The 24,172-nt window shown below is 36.6% G+C and overlaps 1 protein-coding gene across 4 annotated transcripts in view; it reads left to right on the forward strand.

The window, feature by feature from the left end:
• sgcd (sarcoglycan, delta (dystrophin-associated glycoprotein)) overlaps positions 1 to 24,172 on the forward strand; it is a 364,688-nt gene that overhangs the window by 58,623 nt on the left and 281,893 nt on the right. The window contains exon 1 of one of the 4 annotated variants that reach the window (XM_058758925.1): positions 9,168 to 15,537. The exons of the other annotated variants lie outside the window; for them this stretch is intronic. Coding sequence (XP_058614908.1) covers positions 15,400 to 15,537 — 138 coding nt within the window. The 5' untranslated portion in view covers positions 9,168 to 15,399. Of the gene's footprint in view, positions 1 to 9,167; positions 15,538 to 24,172 lie in introns of those variants that run through there. 4 annotated transcript variants of the gene reach the window in all.

Genomic DNA, 24,172 nt, shown 5'->3' on the forward strand with positions numbered 1-24,172 from the left:
ATTATATATATATATATATATATATATATATATATATATTTTATTTATTTATTTATTTATTTATTTAGAGTGCTACACATAATTTTGTCCCCCTAAAAAATGTTTTAAATGTAATCAATATTTAAAACAAACAAGCAAATAAATAAATAATCTGAATGTATCATATTATATTTTATTTATTAATTTTTTTTGCAATGTATTGCAGATGCTCCCTGCATTTTGACAAAGGACGTAACATTCCCGCTTTGAAATTAATATTGATTTTACTGAGCCTATCACCTCTGATTGATTGAGAAGATGACCTCAAAAAACAGGATCGATTTGATTTGCCTCAAAGGCATTTGGGCTTTGACCAACCAATCAGAATTCATATCAGGTTGACGTTACATTCATCTTGGTGTAATGCTTGGACCATCTTCTCTAGACTGAGTTCTTCTGTTTTCCTGTTTGAGAGAGGCTTGGCGAGTATTTAACAAAACAAAAGGCTATGAAATGTCCTCAAGCACTGAGGATGATGCTTACGAAATAGAATTTTACATCAGTTGATAATGTAGAGACCATCAAAGCAGTACTTTACATGAAGTCTGCAAAGATGTGAATATGTTATTTTAGTAACATTAATATACTATACATTTTTTGTCAATTATATTTTATTTTTTATATTTTCTGTTTTCATTTTAATTTTAGTTGACATTCTAGTAATTTTGTTGTGTATTTTTGTTTTCTTCTTCTTCTCATTACATTTTAATTTTTGGTTTTAGTTTATTTAGTTTTAATTATTTTAGTGCTTCAATTTAAACAAAATGAAAATGAAAAATGTTGTTTTAGCAACTAGCTAAAATAAAATAACCTTAATTTATTACAAGTAATGAATTTATGGATTTAGTTTATTTAATAATAAAACCCCTGGTGTGAATGCTTTATAATATATTCATTATTTGGTCATCTTAAAATAATGTATTTGCAGATCTGAATACATTTTAATAATATGTTTTATAATAAATTGAAACTTATTATAATATTTACAGTACCTAATCAAAATTATACCAGAAAAGTTATATTTATGGGCTTTTTATGCTTTTATTGGGATAGGACAGTAGACAGCTGACAAAAAAAGCATTGGGCAGAGAGGGGTGTGGAATCAGCAAAGGACATCGAGACAGGAATCAAACTCAGGTCATCACAAGCACAGTTGTGCTATATGTTTGCACATTAACCACAAGGCTTCTGGCACCAACTGTACGAACTTTTTTCTGAAAATGTATAGTCAACACCATTTTACATTTTACTCATTATTACATGGCTCTGTGCAATACTTGATTCTGAGTCAGTCACCACATGCTGAGGTCAAACATTTTTGTATAATGGCCACTAAAGTATTTTAACTTCCAATTTGCAGGGTGGAATGATGTGTCTTAATAACTGGACTAAACTGGACTTCTACGACCACACAGCAGTTTCCTTCAAATTACATTTTAATGCCTCATTGTCTTCTGTCATTATTTTGCTCATGATGGGTCTGTACATTAGACGTACATTCCAACAGGGCAATCATAATGTCTTCAAGCTGGAGTGTTGAAGCTAATGTTGTGCTGGTGGGACTGACCTGGCTGACCCTGTGATGGTCAGAACAGGAGTGTGCAGAGGGCAGGAGTGAAGTGCTGGTCCGGCAACACCTGTGGCACTTTATCAATCAACAGTGGCATCTATTCCAGCTGGTGCCACCTGGCCTACTCCGTCAGTGTCAGCGGTTATTTCAAGGCACTGCCAAAAGGAGGGACTGGATTCAGCTGCTGGCATGCACCAGGGTACCGTTATGGGTCATTCGATTATTGGAGTGGAGACTGTTTTCAAAATTATTATGAAAGGTGCTGGGAGTATTTTTGGGTCGTTTAGCATCCAACATCCTTATTTAATTATACAGCAGCTTGTATAAGCATATAAAGAGTTGGGTTCACATGCAGATATTGCACACCACTTATTTTTTGTCTGAATCAAATAATTTGTAAAAAAAAAAAAAAGAAAAAGTTATTTGAGGACATAAGACCAAAAATGTCACGGTGATATAATTATCTTAAAATATCAGATAATTTGGCCTTTTTACAACAAGGCATTGTTAGTTTATTTAAATGAATTAATGGCTGGTAACATTTGTAAAAAAAATAATAATAATAATAAAAATAAATAAATGAATACAACTTTACTGTATAAGCTTACAACACAACACATTTTTATGTTATTAAACTGATTCATTAAACTTAAACATTGCTTAACAATGGAATAAAAACATCCCTTTTCTTTTTTTCTTGGACATTCTTTTTGTCATCGGCCCCTTAAGCAACTTGACATATAATGACCCCAACTACTATTCGTATATATACATCTAACTTACAATATAATAGTCAACAAAATATCAAAGCAAGCAATTAATTTGAACTGGGGCTGTGGATTAAATGCTTTAATTAAATATATGTATTAGACACCACTGCTGTTCAAATGTAATTGCTGGTTTATTTGTCTGTGTGTCTATAGTGATTTTTTTTGCCACTAGACAATTATTACTGTAATCAGCACAATGTAAATACTGTGTTTTTTTGCTGCCAATAATTAAACCAGTTTAGTTCATGTCTCTGTCTCTCTTAAAGAAAGTTCAGTGAGCATGGGCAAGGTTAACAGCTTTTTGTGATTACGATTACGGCGTTATAACCCTGTCACCCGATAAGGTAGTCCTGAGGGCCATGCTCCCCATATGGCCCCCTAAATAACATATTTTCTGTGCGGGTGGAATTATCAGGATCCCAATGGACTCCAGGCAGACTGAATAAACAGCTGGTTGATAAGAAACCTAATTTAAATGGCTGTCTTTCTCCCTTACCAGTGTACAGTTGGGGTGCTTCCCATTTCGCTGAGGCTTTATTCCAGATCAAACGTGCCAGGGTGCTGGGAACACCAGAAACTCAAGGGAGCATAATCGTTTTATCCCACCAATTTATTTTAAGATGATAACTCTGGTTGTTCAACAAGGAAAAGGCTGAAAACTGATGTACTTTGACAGATCGGCCATGAAAAAAGGAAAGATTGCAAAGGGCAATTTGTGTTTTTTGGTTGCAAGGACCAACTACTGTTTGAAAAATGGTTTATCTTTTGGTTGTTTAAGCCTGTTACCGATTGTTCACGTTCAAGCAGCAAAAACACCCCTTGTGAAGCCCAGGCGACACTCCATTTGTACGCATATCAAAGCTAATTGGATTCAATTAACCCTAGCGCTTTGGGTAGATTTATGCAGACTTTCTAAAATTGTTCACTTAATAATCATTCAGTTTTGGACAAATATGGAGGTGGGATGAAAAGACTCACATGATTAATAAAACAGATGGAATATTTTAGCACCAATTAAATTCCATTCAGGTCACCGCACAAGTGAGACAAATGGGCATGGTAGGCTGACCTGATGCAAATGAGGTGTGACTGCTTTGGCAGACAGTGATAGCCATCATCTCAAACATGCACTCTGTCATACAGTGCTGCCACCTAGACCTGAATATATAAACAAAAGTGTTGGGAAACTTGACCATTAGACTAAAAGAGGCATTGCATTCCAAATACATAGAAATTGTGGAGTCCATTACACTTTTGTAGCTTTAACAGTTTCTACTCTTCTGGGAAGGCCTTCCACAATATTTTGTTTATATATTTTATTTTTTGGAGAAGGAATTTATGTCCATTCGTCCAGTACAGCATTTTTGATGTTAGGCACCAATGTTGAACAAGAAAGTCTGACTCGTCATTTCCTTTACAGTTTATTCCAAAGGTGTTTGATGGGGTTTAAATTAAAGTTTTCCCTTCAAATAAGAGGCCTAGACCAATTCCAGAAAAAAAGCCCCATACCATTATCCCTCCTCCACCAAACTTTACATTTGACAAAATGTAGTCAGGCAGATGATGTTATTATTCTGGCATCCGCCAAACCCAGACTCACCCATCAGAGTGTCAAACAGAGAAGCGTCTTTCGTCACTCCACAGAACACATTCCTACTGCTCTAGAGTCCAGTGGCGGCATGCATTACAAAACTTTATTTGACACTTGCCATTGTACTTGGTGATGTGAGACTTGCATGCAGCTGCTCGGCCATTGAAACCCATTCCATGAAGCTCTCGCTGCATAATTTTTGTGCTGATATTAAAGCCAGTGGAAGTTTGAAACTCCTAATCTAACCTCCTTAAAGTATTTGCTGCTGACTCACTCATAAAGACAGTGTCTTTTCACTGTCTAATGGCATAACAAAGTAACCTATACTGAAGTCAAAATCACCATCACTAACATACAGATCATTTCTCAATACCAAATACTGTTATTAAATAATACTGTTATTAATTATGTAAAATATTATTATTTTTTTAACAATAATTTTATTATGCAACAATAGCCATTGTAAAAGTTGCTAAGCGATTAGTACAAAGGTAGCAGTCTGATACAACATTATCATAAAAAAAATTCAGCCAAAACTATTTGCTCTGGAACAAATATTATAGTAATGAGTAGAGGTCGACCGATAGTGGATTTTACCGATACCGATAGCTAGGTTGGACCACACTGCCGATACCGATTAATCAACCGATAGTTTTCAAAATGGATACTGAAAGAGAGCTAGTGCTTTACTATTTAAAAAAAAAGCAGCAACAGTACTGAACCATACTTTGTAAATGACTAAAAATATTAATATTATTTACTATATTGATCATTAAAGTTATTTCATAGTTTGCTAATGTTAAAGAAAATGTAAAATTTAAAAATGTAGCCTATTAGTAGCTAATAGTGAATGCTGAAATGAACACTCTAACAAGGAACAATACTTCTACAGTTTTCATTAATGCTACGACTGGACTCTTATTGTTAAGTGTTACCATTTAATTTCAACAGTCATGCTTAAAGATGGCCATCTTTAAATACCTACACAAGGCCATGGCATTAAAATTACATGCATATGGATATTGTATGTGTATTCACACACTTTATTTGCTTCTATTTTTTAACACTTAATAATTATCTAATCCAAAAAAAAAAAAAAAAGTTAGTCACACACCGGGCAAAAGCGCAGCGCTGCGTCTAGGAGTCAAGTCAAGTCACCTTTATTTATATAGCGCTTTTAACAATACAGATTGTGTCAAAGCACTTAACAGTATCAAATTAGAGGATAGAGTGTCAGTAATGTATAATGATAAGATTAAACACTCAATTTTCAATTTTCAATTTTCAGTTAAAGGCATTTCATTATTGAATTCAGAGATGTCATTGTGTAGCTCAGTTTAGTTTAAATATTATCTGTGCAATCAAATCGGCGATAATCGCTAGAAATTAAGTGTCCGCAACTGAGCAAGCCAGAGGCGACAGCGGCAAGGAGAACTCAGAAGTATCACACACACGCACACCAGACGCTTTGCGTTTAAATCAAGTGGCGGTCTAAAACAATTTATTTAATCACCAAACGGACATAAGTTTGCTTCAAGAATGAACAATGTGGCATAAATGAGTTTGAAGTTTGGTGTTTAAAAGAAAAACAGAGCAAGCGGAAAGAGAACGCGCGATCTGCATTACAGCTCTCTATATGAAGCATACAGACTTTATTAGAGCCACAGAAAGACAAACATTTTGCTGAAAAATACACAATACATAATTTATAGCCTAGGGTGAAGTCATTATGTACATTCACAACGATTTGGGACAAATATAATGTAATTTAATAGAAAACTATGTGAATGGCGCTCTGTTCCGCAGCAGGCTTTTCTGTCGGCTGTATTTAAATGTCGAGTCTGGAGTTTCCCGCTCTGTGCAACGCACAGTGTCACGTGTCAAAATAAACAGCACGTGCTGTCAGTGATTTCCGCCTCTAGAGGCCGCTCTCATACTGTATAATGCCAGCGGACCCTTCTCAGCCACTCCAGCAACGGTTGAAAACCGGAAAACTATCGGCATGGATTTTTGCCGATAACCGATAGTTGGGGCAATCAACTATCGGTGCCGATTAATCGGCAAAACCGATGAATCGGTCAACCTCTAGTAATGAGACCAAAGATTGTCATGTTTAACCACTATAGAGACATCAGAGCATCACAGGGGCAAATTCCAGAAAAACTGGCAGAGGTAAGGTGTTCTCTGTGGTTTCATGAGTGCTAAACAGCCGCTGACATCCTGCAGTTCATCTCTTAGAAAATGCTGAAGCAAGAGTAGAATACTGCATAACTGGAATAATCTCTTAGCCCATCTGAAAGTTTGTTATGCTCATTAAGGCTGTGCTTATCTGATAAATGTTCTATTTTAATGTATTTTCAAATTAAATTTATTCTTATGATGGCATATATATATATATACAATCATGGCCAAAAATATCAGCACAAAAATATCAAATGTTTTTCTCTAATACACATTGGCCACAATTAATGTCACCCTTTTGTTCAATACTTTTTGAAACCTCCATTTGCCAGTTTAACAGCTCTAAATTTTCTCCTATGATGCCTGATGAGGTTAGAGAACACCTGACAAGAGATCAGAGACCATTCCTTCATCCAGAATCACTCCAGACCCTTTAGATTCTCAGCTCCATATTGGTGCTTCTTCTCTTCAGTTCACCCCACTCATTTTCTATAGGGTTCAGGTCACAGGACTGGAATGGCCATAGCAGAAGCTTGGTTTTGTGCTCAGTGACCCATTTTTATGTTGTTTTTGAGGTTTGTGTTTGGATTATTGTACGGTTGGATGATCCAAACATGGCCCATTAAGATTTCTAACAGAGTCAGTCACTTGTTGATTTTTTATCTGTTGGTATTTGATAGAATGCATGATGCCATGTGTCTAAACAAGATGTCCAGGACCTCCAGTAGAAATATAGGCCCACAACATCAAAAATACAGCAGTATATTTCATTGTACACATGGGGTACTTTTTATCCCTGTGTTCACCAAACCCATCTTGAGTGTTTGCTGCTAAAAAGCTGACAAGAGAAGCCAGTCCCATTTGAAGTTCCAGTCGTGTCTGATAACTGAATATGCTGGAGTTTGTTTTTGGATGAGCTAGAAGAATGCTTCTTGAAACCCTCCAAAACAACATGTGGTGATGTAGGTGAATTTTTTTTTTTTTAAGGTTTTCTGACCCCGAGACTCAACTATTTTTTGCAATTCTCCAGCAGTGGTCCTTGGAGTGTCTTTAGCCACTCAAACTCTCCTCCTCACCGTGCATTAGGACAATATAGACACATGTCCTCCTCCAGGCAGTTTCCTAACATTTTATGTTGATTGGAAATTATTAATTATTGCCCTGATGGTGGAAATGGGAATTGTCACTCTTTTCTTAAAGCCACTTCACTAATTTGTGAAGCTCAATTATCTTTTGTTGCACATCAGAAATATATTCTTTGGTTTTTCTCATTGTGATGGATGATTAAGGGAATTTGGGCATTGTTTTCCCTCCTATTTATGTTTCTATGAAACAGGAAGCCATGGCTGGATAATTTCATGTTCATAATCACCCTGGAGTGCTCAAAATTGTGAATATTAACGGGAATATACTTCAGAGATATTTTACTCATAAGAATGTCTAGGGGTGCCAATAATTGTGTCCAACGTGTATTTGAGAAAAACATTTATTTCATAATGATATTTCCCCCCTATGGGATCAGATTCCCGACAAAAGTATTGCAGTCACGGTTAAAAAAAAAATAACAAGTGTGAAAACAAAATTTAAAAACGCACAAGATTTAAAACTGAAAGCAAAGTTTTCAGAATGGCAAACAATGGTCATGGATTGAAAAATAATAAGCGTAAATCAAAAAATTAATAATGCATTTTTAAATATAATAAGCATGAATAAAAACTTTAAACATATTTAAAATCATATTGCACAAAATTGAAATATTAATGCAAAATTATGTGACCTGCGCACAAAATCATGTTTTCCTTGGTTATATTTCTCTGTTTATTCTGCTCTCAGACATTTTCTGCTCATATTTTTATTTTTTGTATGCTTATGCTGTTTTTCCCTTCACGCTTGTTTCCACGTTCTGCTCTTGCTTTTCCAAATGTTGTGGTTAGAGTTTCATGTTAATCAGGGCGTCATCATTGGTCCAGTAGTTCTTGATTGACAGCTCCTCCTCTAGAGGGGCGTGGACGTCACTCCAATCCGCCTCATTAGCTGCCGATGCTCAGCGTTCACTTGAACAGGTGAAAATGTTTAACTGTCAGCTGGGGTAACATCTTTCTATACAGGACACCGTTATATGTGTCTGCCTGTCACAGCTGTAGGCTACGCCTGCCTGGCGAACCGTTAACGTTAAATGAGTAAATTGGTAAATTAATTATGAATGAATGAACATGACAGTTACAGAGACCAGGTGGATTTGACATACACAATGATTTATTTGCATATTGTGTTTATTTACATAAACATAATATGCAACAAGCTACATATATAATTGCATAACACTATAATATTAATGTTTTCAATGTATAAAGTTAGAATACAGCAACAATGTGAAAGTAAAACAGCCAGCAGGTGGAGGCAAGTTTCTTTAGAGTAAGACATTAAATCATTCATTCAAACGGCAGATTCATTCAGTGAGGAATAAATTGAATCATTCAGTATGTCAGTTTATAATCTCAGAGTAACCCAAATTGTGATAAATCTTACAAAACCATCAACCTTATCAATTACATACTGTACAGGAAAGAAAAAGCTGCAAAACTGTTTACAAAAAACAATTCATGACAAGAAATAAGCAAAATATTGCCTATAGACAGTTAACAATTATGAGCAATATACAGCAAACTAAACGATTGTGACTGGGATGGATTACTTTTACTCATATTATCCTCTCCTAGCAGTAATAACCATAAGACTTATTTAGAGTCAGGTATGGCCGAGCAAGACACGGTGACTTCGCGAGGCCTGTTGCATATTGTGGCTGCTCCCTTTCGGGATGTGGCCATAGGTGAATAAATACAGGTGAATATATCCACGACGGGTCACTAGGATGGCTCATTTAACGTTAACGGTTCACCAGGCAGGCGTAGCCTACAGCTGTGACAGGCAGACACATATAACGGTGTCCTATGTAGAAAGATGTTACCCTAGCTGACAGTTAAACCTTTTCACCTGTACAAGTGAACGCTGAGTATCGGCAGCTAATGAGGCGCATTGGAGTGACGTCCACGCCCCTCTTCGACTGATGGACCCTTTTCACAAGACTGTGATGACGCATTTAACGGTCATCAGCATCATAAATACTCAAAAGTTTTTCATATTTGTATTTTTTTGTTTTAAATGTATGTACGTTTATAACACTATTGTTTGTATTGTATTACCTGGCATCAAATTACAAAAAACTAGTTTACGCTAATGCGAGAGTGTTTCTAATGCAGCGTCTATGGGAGGGATGGTAAATTTGACATCTTAAATCATAAACCATGTTATATTTCTTTGCATGTCAATTTTCTTGTTATCAAAGCATCAAAAAAGCAATAGTGTCTAATTTGAACAGCAGTTATCAGTCTCTCTCAGTTTTTTCCCTTTTATTGAAAGTCATGAAAACACTATCATGGAGTTTTTCTATTGCTATTTGAGCAAATGGGAGTGCAAAAAATATATTTGTGGTACTCTCCCATTCACCGCTCTTCAAGTTAACCCAACTATGACGACTTCCGCTGCTGAGAAACCCAGAAATGTAAAAAAGGTCCATTGGCTAGAGGAGGAACTGTCAATCAAGAACTACTGGACCAATGATGATGCTTGAGCCTACCCTGATTTACATGAAACTCTAATTGCAACATTTGGAAAAGCAAGCGCAGATTATTTTTCGATCCGTGACCATTGTTTGCTATTCTGAAAACTTTGTTTTCAATATATTTTTTAAATTTTGTTTTCACACTTGTTATTTTTTTATCCGTGACTGCAATACTTTTGTCGGGAATCTGATCCCATACCCCCCATTTTAAATTCTTATTATCCAATGAAAGATTAGATTTTTGTGAATTTTTGTAAATAAAAGATCAAAAGGATTAACAATGCAGATTAATTTTCACAGCGTTCTTTGGTCATATTTACCAAGGGTGCCGATATTTTTGGCCATGACTGTATATATGTGTATATATATATATATATATATATATATATATATTAGATAAGTTTTACATTCTGTACTTTTTAACTGTATTTTATTCTCATGCATTGTGTTGTTTTGGTTAAAATGTAGACTCTTATCCTTTAGATCTCTCTGCAGTGGGTGAATAATGTATTTTGCATGAATCAGTATATGATTTCAAATAGCATCAGTGCATCTGTTTATAGGCTTTAAATTGCAGTCCCCTGCAAAAGGTTTAGTTGGTTTGTGAAGTCTTTTACCATCTGAAGGTTGATTATCAGATTTTGTCAGACAATAAACCGTGCAAGTCACTTGTTTCGTTTAAAAGAAGGAAAGAAAGAAAGAAAGAAAGAAAGAAAGAAAGAAAGAAAGAAAAATACAACGAAAAAAAAAATTCATAGAACATATAATGGACCGATAACATATAGCGGATAACATATTTTGCAGGACTAGACAACATTGTAGTGTCAAACTGAATTTCAATTTAGTTTTTAAAAGCAGCAATTTTGTCAGTTACACCTTTGACTATATAGAAGGAAACACTAAAACATGTAATCTCAGCTCTTTCAATCTCCTTTAGTTTTGATGCGTCACGGGGTCAACGAGACGCGAGGCGTGCGGATCCATTTGCAAGCTTCTATTACTCAACAGAGACATGGTCATAAGAGACAGGGTCAAACAATGGCAAACAGGTATGGCAGGAACAAGACAAAGAGTAGTCCTAGGGCAAGTGTGGGTCTTCGATCGGCGTTCAATATCCAATGGTGCAAGGCAGAGAGATAATCCAGGTACACGAGCTATAATCCAAGAAAGGTGCAAACAGAGTCCGAACGGCAAGGCAAGGGATAATCTAGGAAACATGGGCTAGAATCAAAACACGGGAAAAACAGGCAAGGCAAGACTAAGACAACTAAGTAGATTAGACTAAGACAACTAAGTGGATTAGACTAAGACAACTAAGTGGGGAAGACTAAGACAACTAAGTGGGCTCCGTAGAGAAGCTATCACTGGGGGAGAGATAAACGCTAGACAATACGGAAACTAAACAAACACAGAAAGGCTCGGTAAAGCATCTATCGCTAGGAGAGAGATATATGCAGAACTAAACGCAGAGCTAAACATAAAGACAGAGCTAAACAGAAACACAGAATGGCTTGGTAAGGCAGCTAACACTTGGAGAGTGCTACACACAGAACAATACTCAGCAAACTGTGAACGGAAGTCCATGGTTTATATGGTGTGATTGTGTGATAGTTCTCAGGTGTGAGCGTGTGATTGAGACAGCTGTGTGTACTTGGTGCAATGAATGATGGGAAATGTAGTCTGGTGAAGTGCAACAATAGTGTGGTGCAAGAGTCCATGTGATAAGCGAGAGTGACCTCTGGTGGTGAGTGAACGGAAGACCATAACCCGGATTCGTGACATGATGGATGTTTGTCTTTGAAAGTATATTTGAGCTTTTTTTTGTTGTTGTTTTTTAGAGCAGGCTCCGGATGTTGTTCTGTCAAGTCAGTCTCTGCTTCATTGTCAGGGCTTTTTATGCTTCCCTTTTTTTTTAAATCCACATCATTGCTGGTGAACATCAATGCCATGGTAATCTAAAAAGATAATGACGTGACAGGGTAAAAAATCTTCAGGTAAAATGAATGTGCTTTGAAAGTCACCTACTAGTCACCCCAATAGTTCCCCAATATAGCAAATAATCATATACAGAGCATATTCAAATTAGACACTATTGCTTTTTTGATGCTTTGATAACAAGAAAATTGACATGCAAAGAAATATAACATGGTTTATGATTTACTAATGGCATATTGAATGGATTCTATAGTTAATATGTCATAAATAATGTTTAACTATATACTGCTCTGACCCTACTTTGCATTGAATGTACAAGGTCATGACAGTATTCACTTCTGCATGTTACATCTTACTGTGTCAAATGAAACAGTCACTCTTTACATTTTGCCAGCTCTGAGATATTGGCTTGGAAATTCTCCTGCTTTAACATGCACCAGAAAATTGTTGTTTAGTTTCATTGTGTAACTTTTAGTGTGCTTTCTTTTTTACTGTACTGTACTTTCAATGGGTTCAAATCCAGTCCGATAACAAGGTCAGGCGAAAATACACTAAAAAAATGAACTTATTCTAGTTAAATACCCTCTGTATATGATACTACACTGTATGACTAATCTCAGAATGTATTAATTAATAGGCCATCATGCATGTTTTCTTCTTCTATTAACTAGCATGCAAATTACTAGCAAATTGGCTGTTTATTAGTACTTATAAAGCACATAATGCCTTATTCTCCATGACCATAATTTAGATCCCTTAATCCTATCCCATACCTAAACCTAACTACCTTACTAACTATTAATAAGCATCAGTTTAAGAGTTTATTGAGGCAAAAGTCATAGTTAATAGTTAATAGTGAGAATTGGACTATAAAAAAAATAAAAACAATATGACCAAGTATTGATTTATATTTCTAAAGATAGCAGTAGACACTTATACAAAACACTCTCATGACAGTTTGTAACTATTGTATATTTGGGTGAATTGGTGGCTAATTCATACAAATTTGTGATGAATCATACTTTAAACATATTTACTTGTATGTTTAACATCACACTGCATTTTCACATGGCTTGTTTCATCATCATCTTTGTTTCAGTCAATTTAACTTGTGCAGCATGTTTTACTGTGAAGAGCAGCACTGATTAGGTTGGCTCTATCAGTTTGTGGTAAATGCTGCTCCATTTCTGCAAGCACTGTGAGTTTGAGTTGCTTATAACCTGCATTTGGGGAAAATAAATAAATAAACAAACACACACACACAAAAAAAAAAAAAAACTTCCTGAACTTGTGAAGAGAAGAAATATCATTTTATTCCAAACTCAATTCATATTGTCAGTCTAGTTTTTGATCTGATGTGACTTCTTATTGTTGTGACACGTCAGAAGGGTTTGGATCGGGAACGGGAACCTCCTCTGTAACACATATCACAGAATGAGGCAGAAAATATTATATTTTATAGTGTTATTCTATATTTATTAGATATTATTCTATACTGTAATAACATTTATAACAATTAGAATGTCATTTTAAATATACTTTATTCTCATGAAAATACTCAAGATGGCTTGAAGAACAGAATAAATCACATATTATCGCAGTCATATGTTTATTGTCTTTGTTTAATATTTGCATGTTAGCAAGTCACCCTTCATTTTTCAGTAAAATTATTAAATTTTATAATTATATAATAATATCAAATACTTTTTTTTCTCCCCTAAAATAGTGTTATTACAATACTAATGTTTTCCCTCAATAAACTCCTAATTTGGTGCTTAATAATAGTAAGGTAGTTGTTAAGTTTAGGTATTGGGTGAGGATCAAGAATATGGTCATGCAGAATGAGGCATTAATATGTGTAAGTACTAATAAACAGCTAACATGCTAGTAATATGCATACTAATAAGCAACTAGGTAATAGTGTGAATTAGTCCTTAAAATTGTTACCATATACAGTATTTTGTTTGTTTAAATAATTGCAGTTTAAGTCACAATCACATTTTTAGTAAAAAAACAAAAACAAAAATCCCAAAATTGTGCAGCCATAATTTCCCCTTATTATTATTGTTGTTGTTATTTTTATTATTTATACTTAATTTTAGGAAATTTAAAAGCGTTTTCAGTGGATCAACGTGATTTTCTTCACCAGCAATTAAATTTAAAGTGTTTGAAAAAGTGAAATGAGTCACTGCAGGTTGTGTTTAATGGGTTGACTTTTTAAGCCATCTAACATATACAGCAAGGGATGCTTTAAAAGGTTAACATCTAAGTTTATCTGTCATATCTGTTACCCAAAGGCAGTATTTGTGCCTCCTTAAAATATATAAAAACGCAGGTGCAGAGGGCCAGTTCTACATTATTGTGAGGGAAATCTCTCATCCCTCCATGCTGTTGCCTCCACACTCAACCTACATGCAAATGAGCATCTGTAGAACCTTAGATAGAGAACATCCTATCTAAATCCCATTTGGCAAATGCGTATTTATCAAACGAGGCGAGGCGAGAAGTGCACCTCTGTTTGCCAAGCCGGCAGTGGATCCCACTTCATAGCATCCTAACCCTGCCTGCTTGTATGACATTTGGCGGGTAATCTATGCCATTATTGTTTCTCCAAAGCTGAGTTTTATTCAGCACTGTGTGGCTCAACATGGTGTTTGCATAGAGCTTAGTGGGTTTTTTAAATTCTCATTTTCCTCAACAGGTATTAAGCACCTTGTACTGTCAGCATTACAAAGGGTAAGCAAAACGGGAAGATTATTCCACTTTGCTTGGAAATGTTATGTAAATATAAGGATGAGATGAATTAGGGTGTAAAATCTATCATGAATTTAAATTGTACAACATGTGGGCTTCATGACTATATTTGAACAGCATGTTCCTTGAGGGGAAAAATCAGAGGCCATTGACTTTGGGCCAGATGGGACCAGCTAATTTTCTGCTTGATATCACTTGCATTATTGCAAATGGCATCCTTCAAAAACATACTGTTACAGTTGCAAAGTGTGTTAATATTTGGAGACCTCAAACGATTTTCTGAATTATTGAAGTATTGTCGCGCGTTTAGGGCACTGTTATTACCATCTAAATAGAGTACATCATCTCGGTTAATTTTCATTAATTCTCATGTTACATTATAATTACATTGTAATAATAATGAAAAATTGCTGAAGGATGTTAAGTTTACTGTAAAAAGTGTAATTGCAACACATTTACTGTTTTGTTTTGGCCATTCGCAGTTTATCATCTCTTACGTCCCCATATTTCCTATGCTGAATGTATGAAATTATCTAGAGTTTTCTATGACCTTGGAAGCTTACACACAACAAAGTCATTGACAGAACAAGCAGTAGGCCCACAGCACACTAAGGCTTGTTGACGTGAGTCCATATTATTCAAATGCCACAGCCCACTGGGATCTTGCTCTTGGACTTATTAATTCAACTCCCTTTGAGTTGCATAGAGCCTTTGTTTCCCTAACTCTCCGTTTGATTGGGGTCTGGCCTATGGGGCATGTAAACTCCCACTCGGGATGATTGTTCCTCCCTGGCCTAAAGCTCTTCCAATCAGAGGCCTTTTCTGTAGCTGCAGCCACTGTTCTGAGTCCCCAAACTTGTTGACTTTCAAACAACTCCAGAGTTTTAATGAAGGTCCTTAGTGAAGACAGCACCAGCCTCTGTCTGTGTTTTATTACATGGCAGGACGACAGGGCCTCAGGTCTAACAGGGAAGGGTCGTGTGGACGAACAGGTGGGCTATTACTGCCTCACAATCCCCCTGCGCTGAGAGGACGGCTACTAGGTCATCCAAGGCCAACAAGGAGGGAGAAAAGAGTGAGTGTGGCTGTTTTCCTCTTTGGTTTTAATTATTGTGCAAAATCGGGCAATTATTAGACATGGGTGCTGAGCTGTGACTGGTTAAGTATATTTGTGCTTGACATAATATATAAATATGGTTAGAGGAGCAGTCACAGCCCTTAATTCAGTGGCACTTTATTCTACTGTATACAGTACGTCACAGAAACAAACAAGTGATAATGAAAAAAACCTCCACATTTTGGCTTTTGTTTCCTCTTGTCTTTAACTATAAGATGCTAAGCAAAGTTTGCACTCCACTTTAATCAGTTCATATGTACTTTGTATGATAACACTCCTTGACAAACCATCAACCCCCCAAAAAAAAGAAGGATCAAGGTTTTCACCAAAATAATAAACAGCATAAACTGCACAGAACATTTGAATTACACTGTGCATACATACTGTATATATTGTATATAGAATAGAAAATGTTTTGAAAGGGATGACAAAATGCTTCCCATATCTTTTGTTGTTGATGTCAAAGGTCCAATCAAACTGTGCTGTATTTTGGCACAAACTCATCTGTCACTTGGCAGAAGCTGACTAATTAAGCAGATGCCAACATAGTCTATTTGTCTGACACTCTTGTCCTCAAGAGTGAACTAAACTTTGCAGGGTAAAATAAATAATAATAAATACTAGTTTATCTTAAGATTTTTTTTATTTTGTATATTTTGTATATTTTTGTGTGATAATTTCAGTTTTGTTACAGTGTTGGTCACTACTTCATATCTAGTCAGTCCAGCAACCAGTTGGCTCATATTACAAGAAAAAGTGACCAGAGGACAGTGTGCACAGACCAGTGGTTAGGGAAATAAATCAGAAAGGTCAGGAAATTTGAAATACCGCCGTTGTTTCGATTTGGCAGGACACAAGAAAGTGCAGTGGCCACTCAAGCTTGAAATGATGTTTCCTCCAAGAGCTAGATGTGAGCGTGTCCCATCCTCACTCACTGTGGGTTAACAGCAATATTGTGTGTGTGTGTGTGTGTGTGTGTGTGTGTGAAGGAACATCTCTGTTTTAGGCCAGATTTCAGTATCTTCAGGCCTGTTTTCTCTTTCTTTTATGCGCTAAAGGTTCCTATACCTGTGTAATTAATTGTCATGAGCTGAAATTATGCATATTTGATTTGTAAAAATTGCTTGCTTTCATTATCTCTAGAGAGTGAGCACTACATTATTAAGAAGACAAATAATAATCTCAAAAATCATTACAGCAGATTACTTTGTAACTCACACTTCATTTTTTACTTTTGTCCCCAAAGCATTCAAACTGTCATCATGTCCCTGTTCACATTTCTGTTTTGCAATCCAGACAACAATCTTTCTGTAACAGAGTCTATTGAAGCAAGTTGAAATGAAACCCAAGTGCAGTTTAATGATATCCAAAAGTGAGCAAATACATAATAAACAAAGACATGGCTTGGCATGGCATGGCATGAACTAAACAAACATGAACTAAAACATGGAATAATCTCACAAACGGGTTACACAAATACTCAAAAAAGACATTAGGTGCGTTTGACATCATGCAGCGCCGCAAAAATCGGCTGCCGCCTGACAAAAGCAATGCATTCTGGTTAGAACATTTGTCCGACTTTGATCGGCGCTGGAGCCGCCTTACGATCACATGTGCCATCAAAGTACCGCGAGAGCAAAACAAGACCAGCCGCCGAGGTCAGGCACTGCAGTTGCTCAAATTGGCTGCAAGAGCCTTGATGACAACACACTTTATCCTCATTGGTTAGATTCTCTGATGACAAGCACGAGGTGTGTTGCGTGTTTATTCTAACAATTCAAATCCAATAATGCTCACAAATCTGTTTTTTTTTTTTTTTTTGACAGTAAAAGCATTTTTAGTGTAGTCGCACTGTTATATTGAATCACGTTTATCAATAAAACACTGATAAAAGCATATATACCCCACTTTATAGGTATTTAAATAGTATATGTTAATGTTGAACTTTATTCATGAACAGATGGCAATGTATTAAGCAGTATATAAAAAGTGTTTCTGTTCCTCATGAAAATGTTTGTGTATTTGAAAAAATATAGCATTTAATTTACTTCATCTGTGATAAGACTATGCAAACACTGTGAGAGCGTCACGACCAGGAGCAGAAAGTGTCCGACTTGACGTCTCCACTTTTAATCGCCAGCCGGTGGCAGGCTAGTGTAGTGCATCTCGAATGCACCTAATGGCAACATGAGGTCTAGAAACACCAAACAACACAGGTCACATGACACAATCCAACCAATGGGAAACAAGACACATGATTAAGACAACCAATCACAACATGAGACATACACTAGGCATGACAAACCAGGAAACAGGATTAAACTTCAAAATAAAAGACATGAAACTTAAACTACAAATGAAACCCAAGAACATGTTACACTTTCAAACTTGATGTTATAATAATAGCGGCATTAAAAATATTTTTTACAAAGTTTTCTCATTGTTTTTAGTTCATTCAGTTGTCCATTTTTTTTTTTTTTTTTGTACTTTAAAATTCTTCTGAACACAGTGAGCCAACATGCGTTTGCATTACAATTTGCATTACTTTTCATGCACATTCAAAAGTGCTAATAAAAATCTGAACACCTATGGCCTATGTTCCATCATGTTCATTTGATAATGCTCAGAATCAGTGGTTTGATCTTAAAGCAACAAGGCAAAAAGGGGTGTAATTAAAAAAAAAAAACTAATAAAATAACCATAAAAACTGAAAAAGTATCAATGATAGTAAAATAACACTGCACTTAAATTCTAGAAAAAAAAAATATCATATTTTCTGGATTTACTGTAATGATTGTAGCAATCCACATGCATGAGGCAGAAGGAGTGATGGCCGGGGTGCTTGTCTGGCCTTGCAGAATGAGACTGGAGTGAAGCGGCTGCACATCTCAGGCTTTCCTTCCACTCTGAATGTTGTGCTGAACGCTGAGCATATACTCTAGGGGTTTGCTTCTGCATCTCATTAGAAGCTCAAAGAAAGAATGAGAGAAGGAGATGACCAGCTGTGCCAAGAAAGCAATAAACATGAAAACTTGTTGGGCTAAATAAACAAATGAATCTATTATTTGCTATCCAGATGGAGAGACTGCAAATATTGAAGGCATTGCAAATTGCTGTCCCATCGAATGAGGTTTATCTGATTTTCACAGAAGATATACAGTACATCCTTGTATACTCATTCTATATACATCAGCAAAGTAGCATTAGGTTTCTGTTAAATTATTATAATATTACTGCTATACTAAATGTCAGTACTCTTGGAATCTAATCTAATCTAATCTAATATTTATTCATTTTATTTAGTCATCAAGCGACTTACAAATGAGGACAATAGAAGCAATCAAAACCAACAAAAGAGCAACAACATGCAAGTGCTATGACAAGTCTTGGTTAGCCTAACACAGTACACGTAGCAAGGTGTTTTTTTTTTTTTTAATAAAGAAAACGAATAGATAGAATATAGAACAAAGAAACCTAGTGGTCACACTTTATATTAGGTGGCCTTAACTACTATGTACTTACATCAAAAATAAGTACAATGTACTTATTGTGTTCATATTGTATTGCAAAACACTTTTGCTGCTACTGAGGTGGGATATGGGTAAGGTTAGGGGCAGGTTTGTTGGTTTGGGTAAGTTTAAGGGTGGTTTAAAGTGTAAGTAATGGGTCAACAGTGTAATTATCAGTGTAATTACAGAAAGTATTTACAGATGTAATTACATATACGTATTTTTTAAAATATAAGTACAATGTAAAAACATGTATGTACACAATAAGTGTATTGTACCAAATTATTAATTTAAATGTAAGTACATATTAGTTAAGGCCACCTAATATAAAGTGGGGCCAACCTATTTTTTTTATTTTTTTATTTTTTATAAAGAAACAAGTAGATAGAATAGAAAAAAGAGCTAGTGTTAGTTTTTGAATAAAGATGGAAGAGATGTGTTTTTAGCTGTTCCTTGAAGAAACTAATGATTCAGCTGCTCCGATTGAGTTGAGCAGGTCATTCCACCAGGTGGGAACAGTCAATGAAAAAGTCTGTGAAAGTGATTTTGTGCCTCTTTGGTATGGCACAATAATGCGTCATTCACTTGCAGAACGCAAGCTTCTGGAGGGCACATAGGTCTGAAGTACTGAATTTAGGTAAAGGGGTGCAGAGCCAGAGGTGGTTTTGTAGGCAAACATTAATGCCTTGAATTTTATGCGAGCGGCTATTGGTATAGCCGGTGCAAATTGATGAACAGAGTTGTGACATGCGTTCTTTTCAGCTCATTAAAGATTAATCTTGCAGCGGCATTTTAGATTAATTGTAGAGGTTTGATGGAATTGGCTGGAAGACCTGCCAAGAGAGCATTGCAATAGTCAAGTCTGGACAGAACAAGAGCTTGAACAAGGAGTTGTGTTACGTGTTCCGAAAGAAAGGGCCTGATCTTCCTAATATTGTATAAAGCAAATCTGCAGGACCGGGCAGTTTTAGCAATGTGGTCTGAGAAATTCAGCTTATCATCAATCATAACTCCAAGGTTTCTTGCTGTTTTTGAAGGAGTTATATAATATAATATAATGTAATATAATATAATATTAATTGTCAGTCCTCTGTCGTGTGTTTCCCGCACTCTTGTGTCCTTATATGGTTTTTTCCTGTTCCTGTCCTTGTTAAGTGTGATTAATTATGATTTCGTCCAGCTGTGTGTGTAATTATCATGTGTTTGTAGTTCCTGCCTGTTGAGTTATACAGTGGGGCAAAAAAGTATTTAGTCAGCCACCAATTGTGCAAGTTCTCCCACTTAAAAAGATGAGAGAGGCCTGTAATTTTCATCATAGGTATACCTCAACTATGAGAGACAAAATGAGAAAAAAAAAAAATCCAGAAAATCACATTGTAGGATTTTTAAAGAATTAATTGGTAAATTCCTCGGTAAAATAAGTATTTGGTCACCTACAAACAAGCAAGATTTCTGGCTCTCACAGACCTGTAACTTCTTCTTTAAGAGGCTCTTCTGTCCTCCACTCGTTACCTGTATTAATGGCATCTGTTTGAACTTGTTATCAGTATAAAAGACACCTGTCCACAACCTCAAACAGTCCAACTCCAAACTCCACCATGGCCAAGACCAAAGAGCTGTCAAAGTACACCAGAAACAAAATTGTAGTCCTGCACCAGGCTGGGAAGACTGAATCTGCAATAGGTAAGCAGCTTGGTGTGAAGAAATCAACTGTGGGAGCAATTATTAGAAAATGGAAGACATACAAGACCACTGATAATCTCCCTCAATCTGGGGCTCCACACAAGATCTCACCCCGTGGGGTCAAAATGATCACAAAAACTGTTAGCAAAAATCCCAGAACCACACGGGGGGACCTAGTGAATGACCTGCAGAGAGCTGGGACCAAAGTAACAAAGGCTACCATCAGTAACACACTGCGCCGCCAGGGACTCAAATCCTGCAGTGCCAGACATGTCGCCCTGCTTAAGCCAGTACATGTCCGGGCCCGTCTGAAGTTTCCTAGAGAGCATTTGGATGATCCAGAAGAGGATTGGGAGAATGGCATATGGTCAGATGAAACCAAAATAGAACTTTTTGGTAAAAACTCAAAGAATGCTGAGTTGCATCCAAAGAACACCATACCTACTGTGAAGCATGGGGGTGGAAACATCATGCTTTGGGGCTCTTTTTCTGCAAAGGGACCAGGACGACTGATCCGTGTAAACGAAAGAATGAATGGGGCCATGTATCGTGAGATTTTGAGTGAAAACCTCCTTCCATCAGCAAGGGCATTGAAGATGAAACGTGGCTGGGTCTTTCAGCATGACAATGATCCCAAACACACCGCCCGGGCAATGAAGGAGTGGCTTCGTAAGAAGCATTTCAAGGTCCTGGAGTGGCCTAGCCAGTCTCCAGATCTCAACCCCATCGAAAATCTTTGGAGGGAGTTGAAAGTCCGTGTTGCCCAGCGACAGCCCCACAACATTACTGCTCTAGAGGAGATATGCATGGAGGAATGGGCCAAAATACCAGCAACAGTGTGTGAAAACCTTGTGAAGAATTACAGAAAACGTTTGACCTCTGTCATTGCCAACAAAGGGTATATAACAAAGTATTGAGATGAAATTTTGTTATTGACCAAATACTTATTTTCCACCATAATTTGCAAATAAATTCTTTAAAAATCCTACAATGTGATTTTCCGTATTTTTTTTTCTCATTTTGTCTCTCATAGTTGAGGTATACCTATGATGAAAATTACAGGCCTCTCATCTTTTTAAGTGGGAGAACTTGCACAATTGGTGGCTGACTAAATACTTTTTTGCCCCACTGTAATTCGTCTGGTCTACTCTTTACTCCCCGGTGTTCCTGTGTGTCTGCCCTGCCTTGTCTTGCCCTGTTTGAGTTCATTAAAGACTGTATTTTGAGTTCATCCTCATCTCCTCGTTCCTCCCTGCTGTGTGCACCATGACAATAATATAATACAATATAATTGATCCATGATGGATCTTATCTAATATTTATGCAAAGGATGTTTAGAAACAAGTGTAAAATTAAATTATTAGGGGTAATAAATATTTTTCTGTGCATCTGTCTATTATTGATGTAAAATTAACAGGGTTGCCCAGGGACAGTTGATTTACCCATAGATCTGAATGATACACAAAGAAAGGTTCTACCACTTTCAGATGTGTGCTATCAGATTTAAAAAGTGAGCTGGGTGTCTGGAAATGTGTTTAACACATCTGCTTTGCGCAATCTGAATGCTGCTTCTGCATAAACTTAAACACAACCACAGAAAAAAAAAAAAATATATATAAATTAAATAAATAAATAAAAGTCAAGTTTGGAAGAAACATTTACTACTGATGCACTAGAAATGATGTCTCTGTGATGTTCCCATGAGCTCTACAGAGGCTGTGCTCATCTTTGAATGTGTCCCAGGCTTAAAGCACACCTGTCACTCTGCCTACCTCCTGACTCTGCACTCTTGGGCCTTTCTACTTCATTTAGAGGCTCTGCCTCTACTCTGTGATTTGCAGTCACCCTGAATGCATAAGTCTTCTTGCTTGTTTATTCTTTGACAGTCAAGCAGAAGCCATTATCTTCACATTCGTACTTTCCGTCATTTATAAGTATGCTAAGCCCCTCTCTCAGCTGAAATAAAAGCAGCTATAAAAGGGAACTGAAATGGATTTCACCATAAAGAATGTCAAATTGGTTTAATAGATCCAGCGGTAGAAGTGTGTTCCCTGCACTAGTTAGAACCCAAATGTCTGAGCTGAATGTTCCTCAGTGACAATCCAGCATTATTGAGTCATCAACACAGAACTGAGCCGATGGCAGTTTATTAGATTGGGATCAATACACCTTTAGCCACTGCACTTATTTTCTTGTCGTCGATGAAGCTTGCCAAATGGTGGGCTGATAAACAGCTAGCAGCTTTTAAAAACTGCTGCGTCTTGTTTAGATGAACAGTTACCGTCTGCTGGACTTCATCAGAAGTTATTTAGTTCAGTGGTTCTCAACTGGTGGGTTTCATGTTCGATATAATTCAGTGTTTTGAATCAGTGCTTTCTGAACAAATTATATGAGTTAATGATTTTAGGATTCACTCATAAAGACAGTCACTTTTTAATTCCTGATAGGAAACCATATTCCTGAATGAATTGACTGAGTGAATAATTCAACAACTTACTCATGAAGTGCAATGAGGGGTAGAAGTGAAACAAAGACGGACAGAGGTTATCGCATGATTCACGGCAAGAACATCAATTCACAACAATTCATTAATTTAAATGCAAATAAACAGGATATTCTGTTGTCTTTCTTATATGAAAATAAAGCAACACTTTAGTTTTAGGCACCAATTTTAACTGTTAACTAGTTGCGTATTAGCATGCATATTACTAGCATATTGGCTGTTTATTGGTACATATAAAGCGCATATTAATACCTTATTTTGCAAGACCAGATTTTAGACCCCTTAATCCTACTCCATACCTAAAACAAAGTACCATGCTAACTATTAATACGAAGCAAACTAGAAATTGATTGAGGCAATACTGAGTTAATATTAAGTTTTTTTGAGTTAATAGTTAGTGATGCGCGGATGAGCTCAAACCTCACCCGAATCCGCTGCTTCAAATAAATTCTCCACCCGCCACCCACCCACACCTATAATTTTCTCTGATTTAGATAACCGCACCCGATCTTAACATTATAATGATTTTAATTCTTAGTTTTGCATAATGATATGATGAATGGATGGTTCATTTTTAACAGCAGATTCAGTAATGTTAAAGCTGATCTGTGCATCACTGCACATGTTTTCGGGGCATTATGGCTCCGAAATGGCCACTGGAGCTGATCGTGGTCAGTCAGTGTCAGTGTTTAAACCAGACGCGGCACGTTTCAGAAGCATTCCAGAAGGAGCTCTCAGCTTCGCTAAGGCTTCGGGGAAGTCGTGGACCAATGGTTAGAGAGCCGGCCTCGAAACCCAAAGGTTGTGAGTTCGAGTCTCAGGTCCGGCAGGGATTGTAGGTGGGGTGAGTGAATGTTCAGTGCTCTCTCCACCTTCAATTCCACGACTAAGGTGCCCT

The sequence above is a fragment of the Onychostoma macrolepis genome, chromosome 21 (genome assembly GCF_012432095.1).
Source record: "Onychostoma macrolepis isolate SWU-2019 chromosome 21, ASM1243209v1, whole genome shotgun sequence".
NCBI lineage: Eukaryota > Metazoa > Chordata > Actinopteri > Cypriniformes > Cyprinidae > Onychostoma > Onychostoma macrolepis.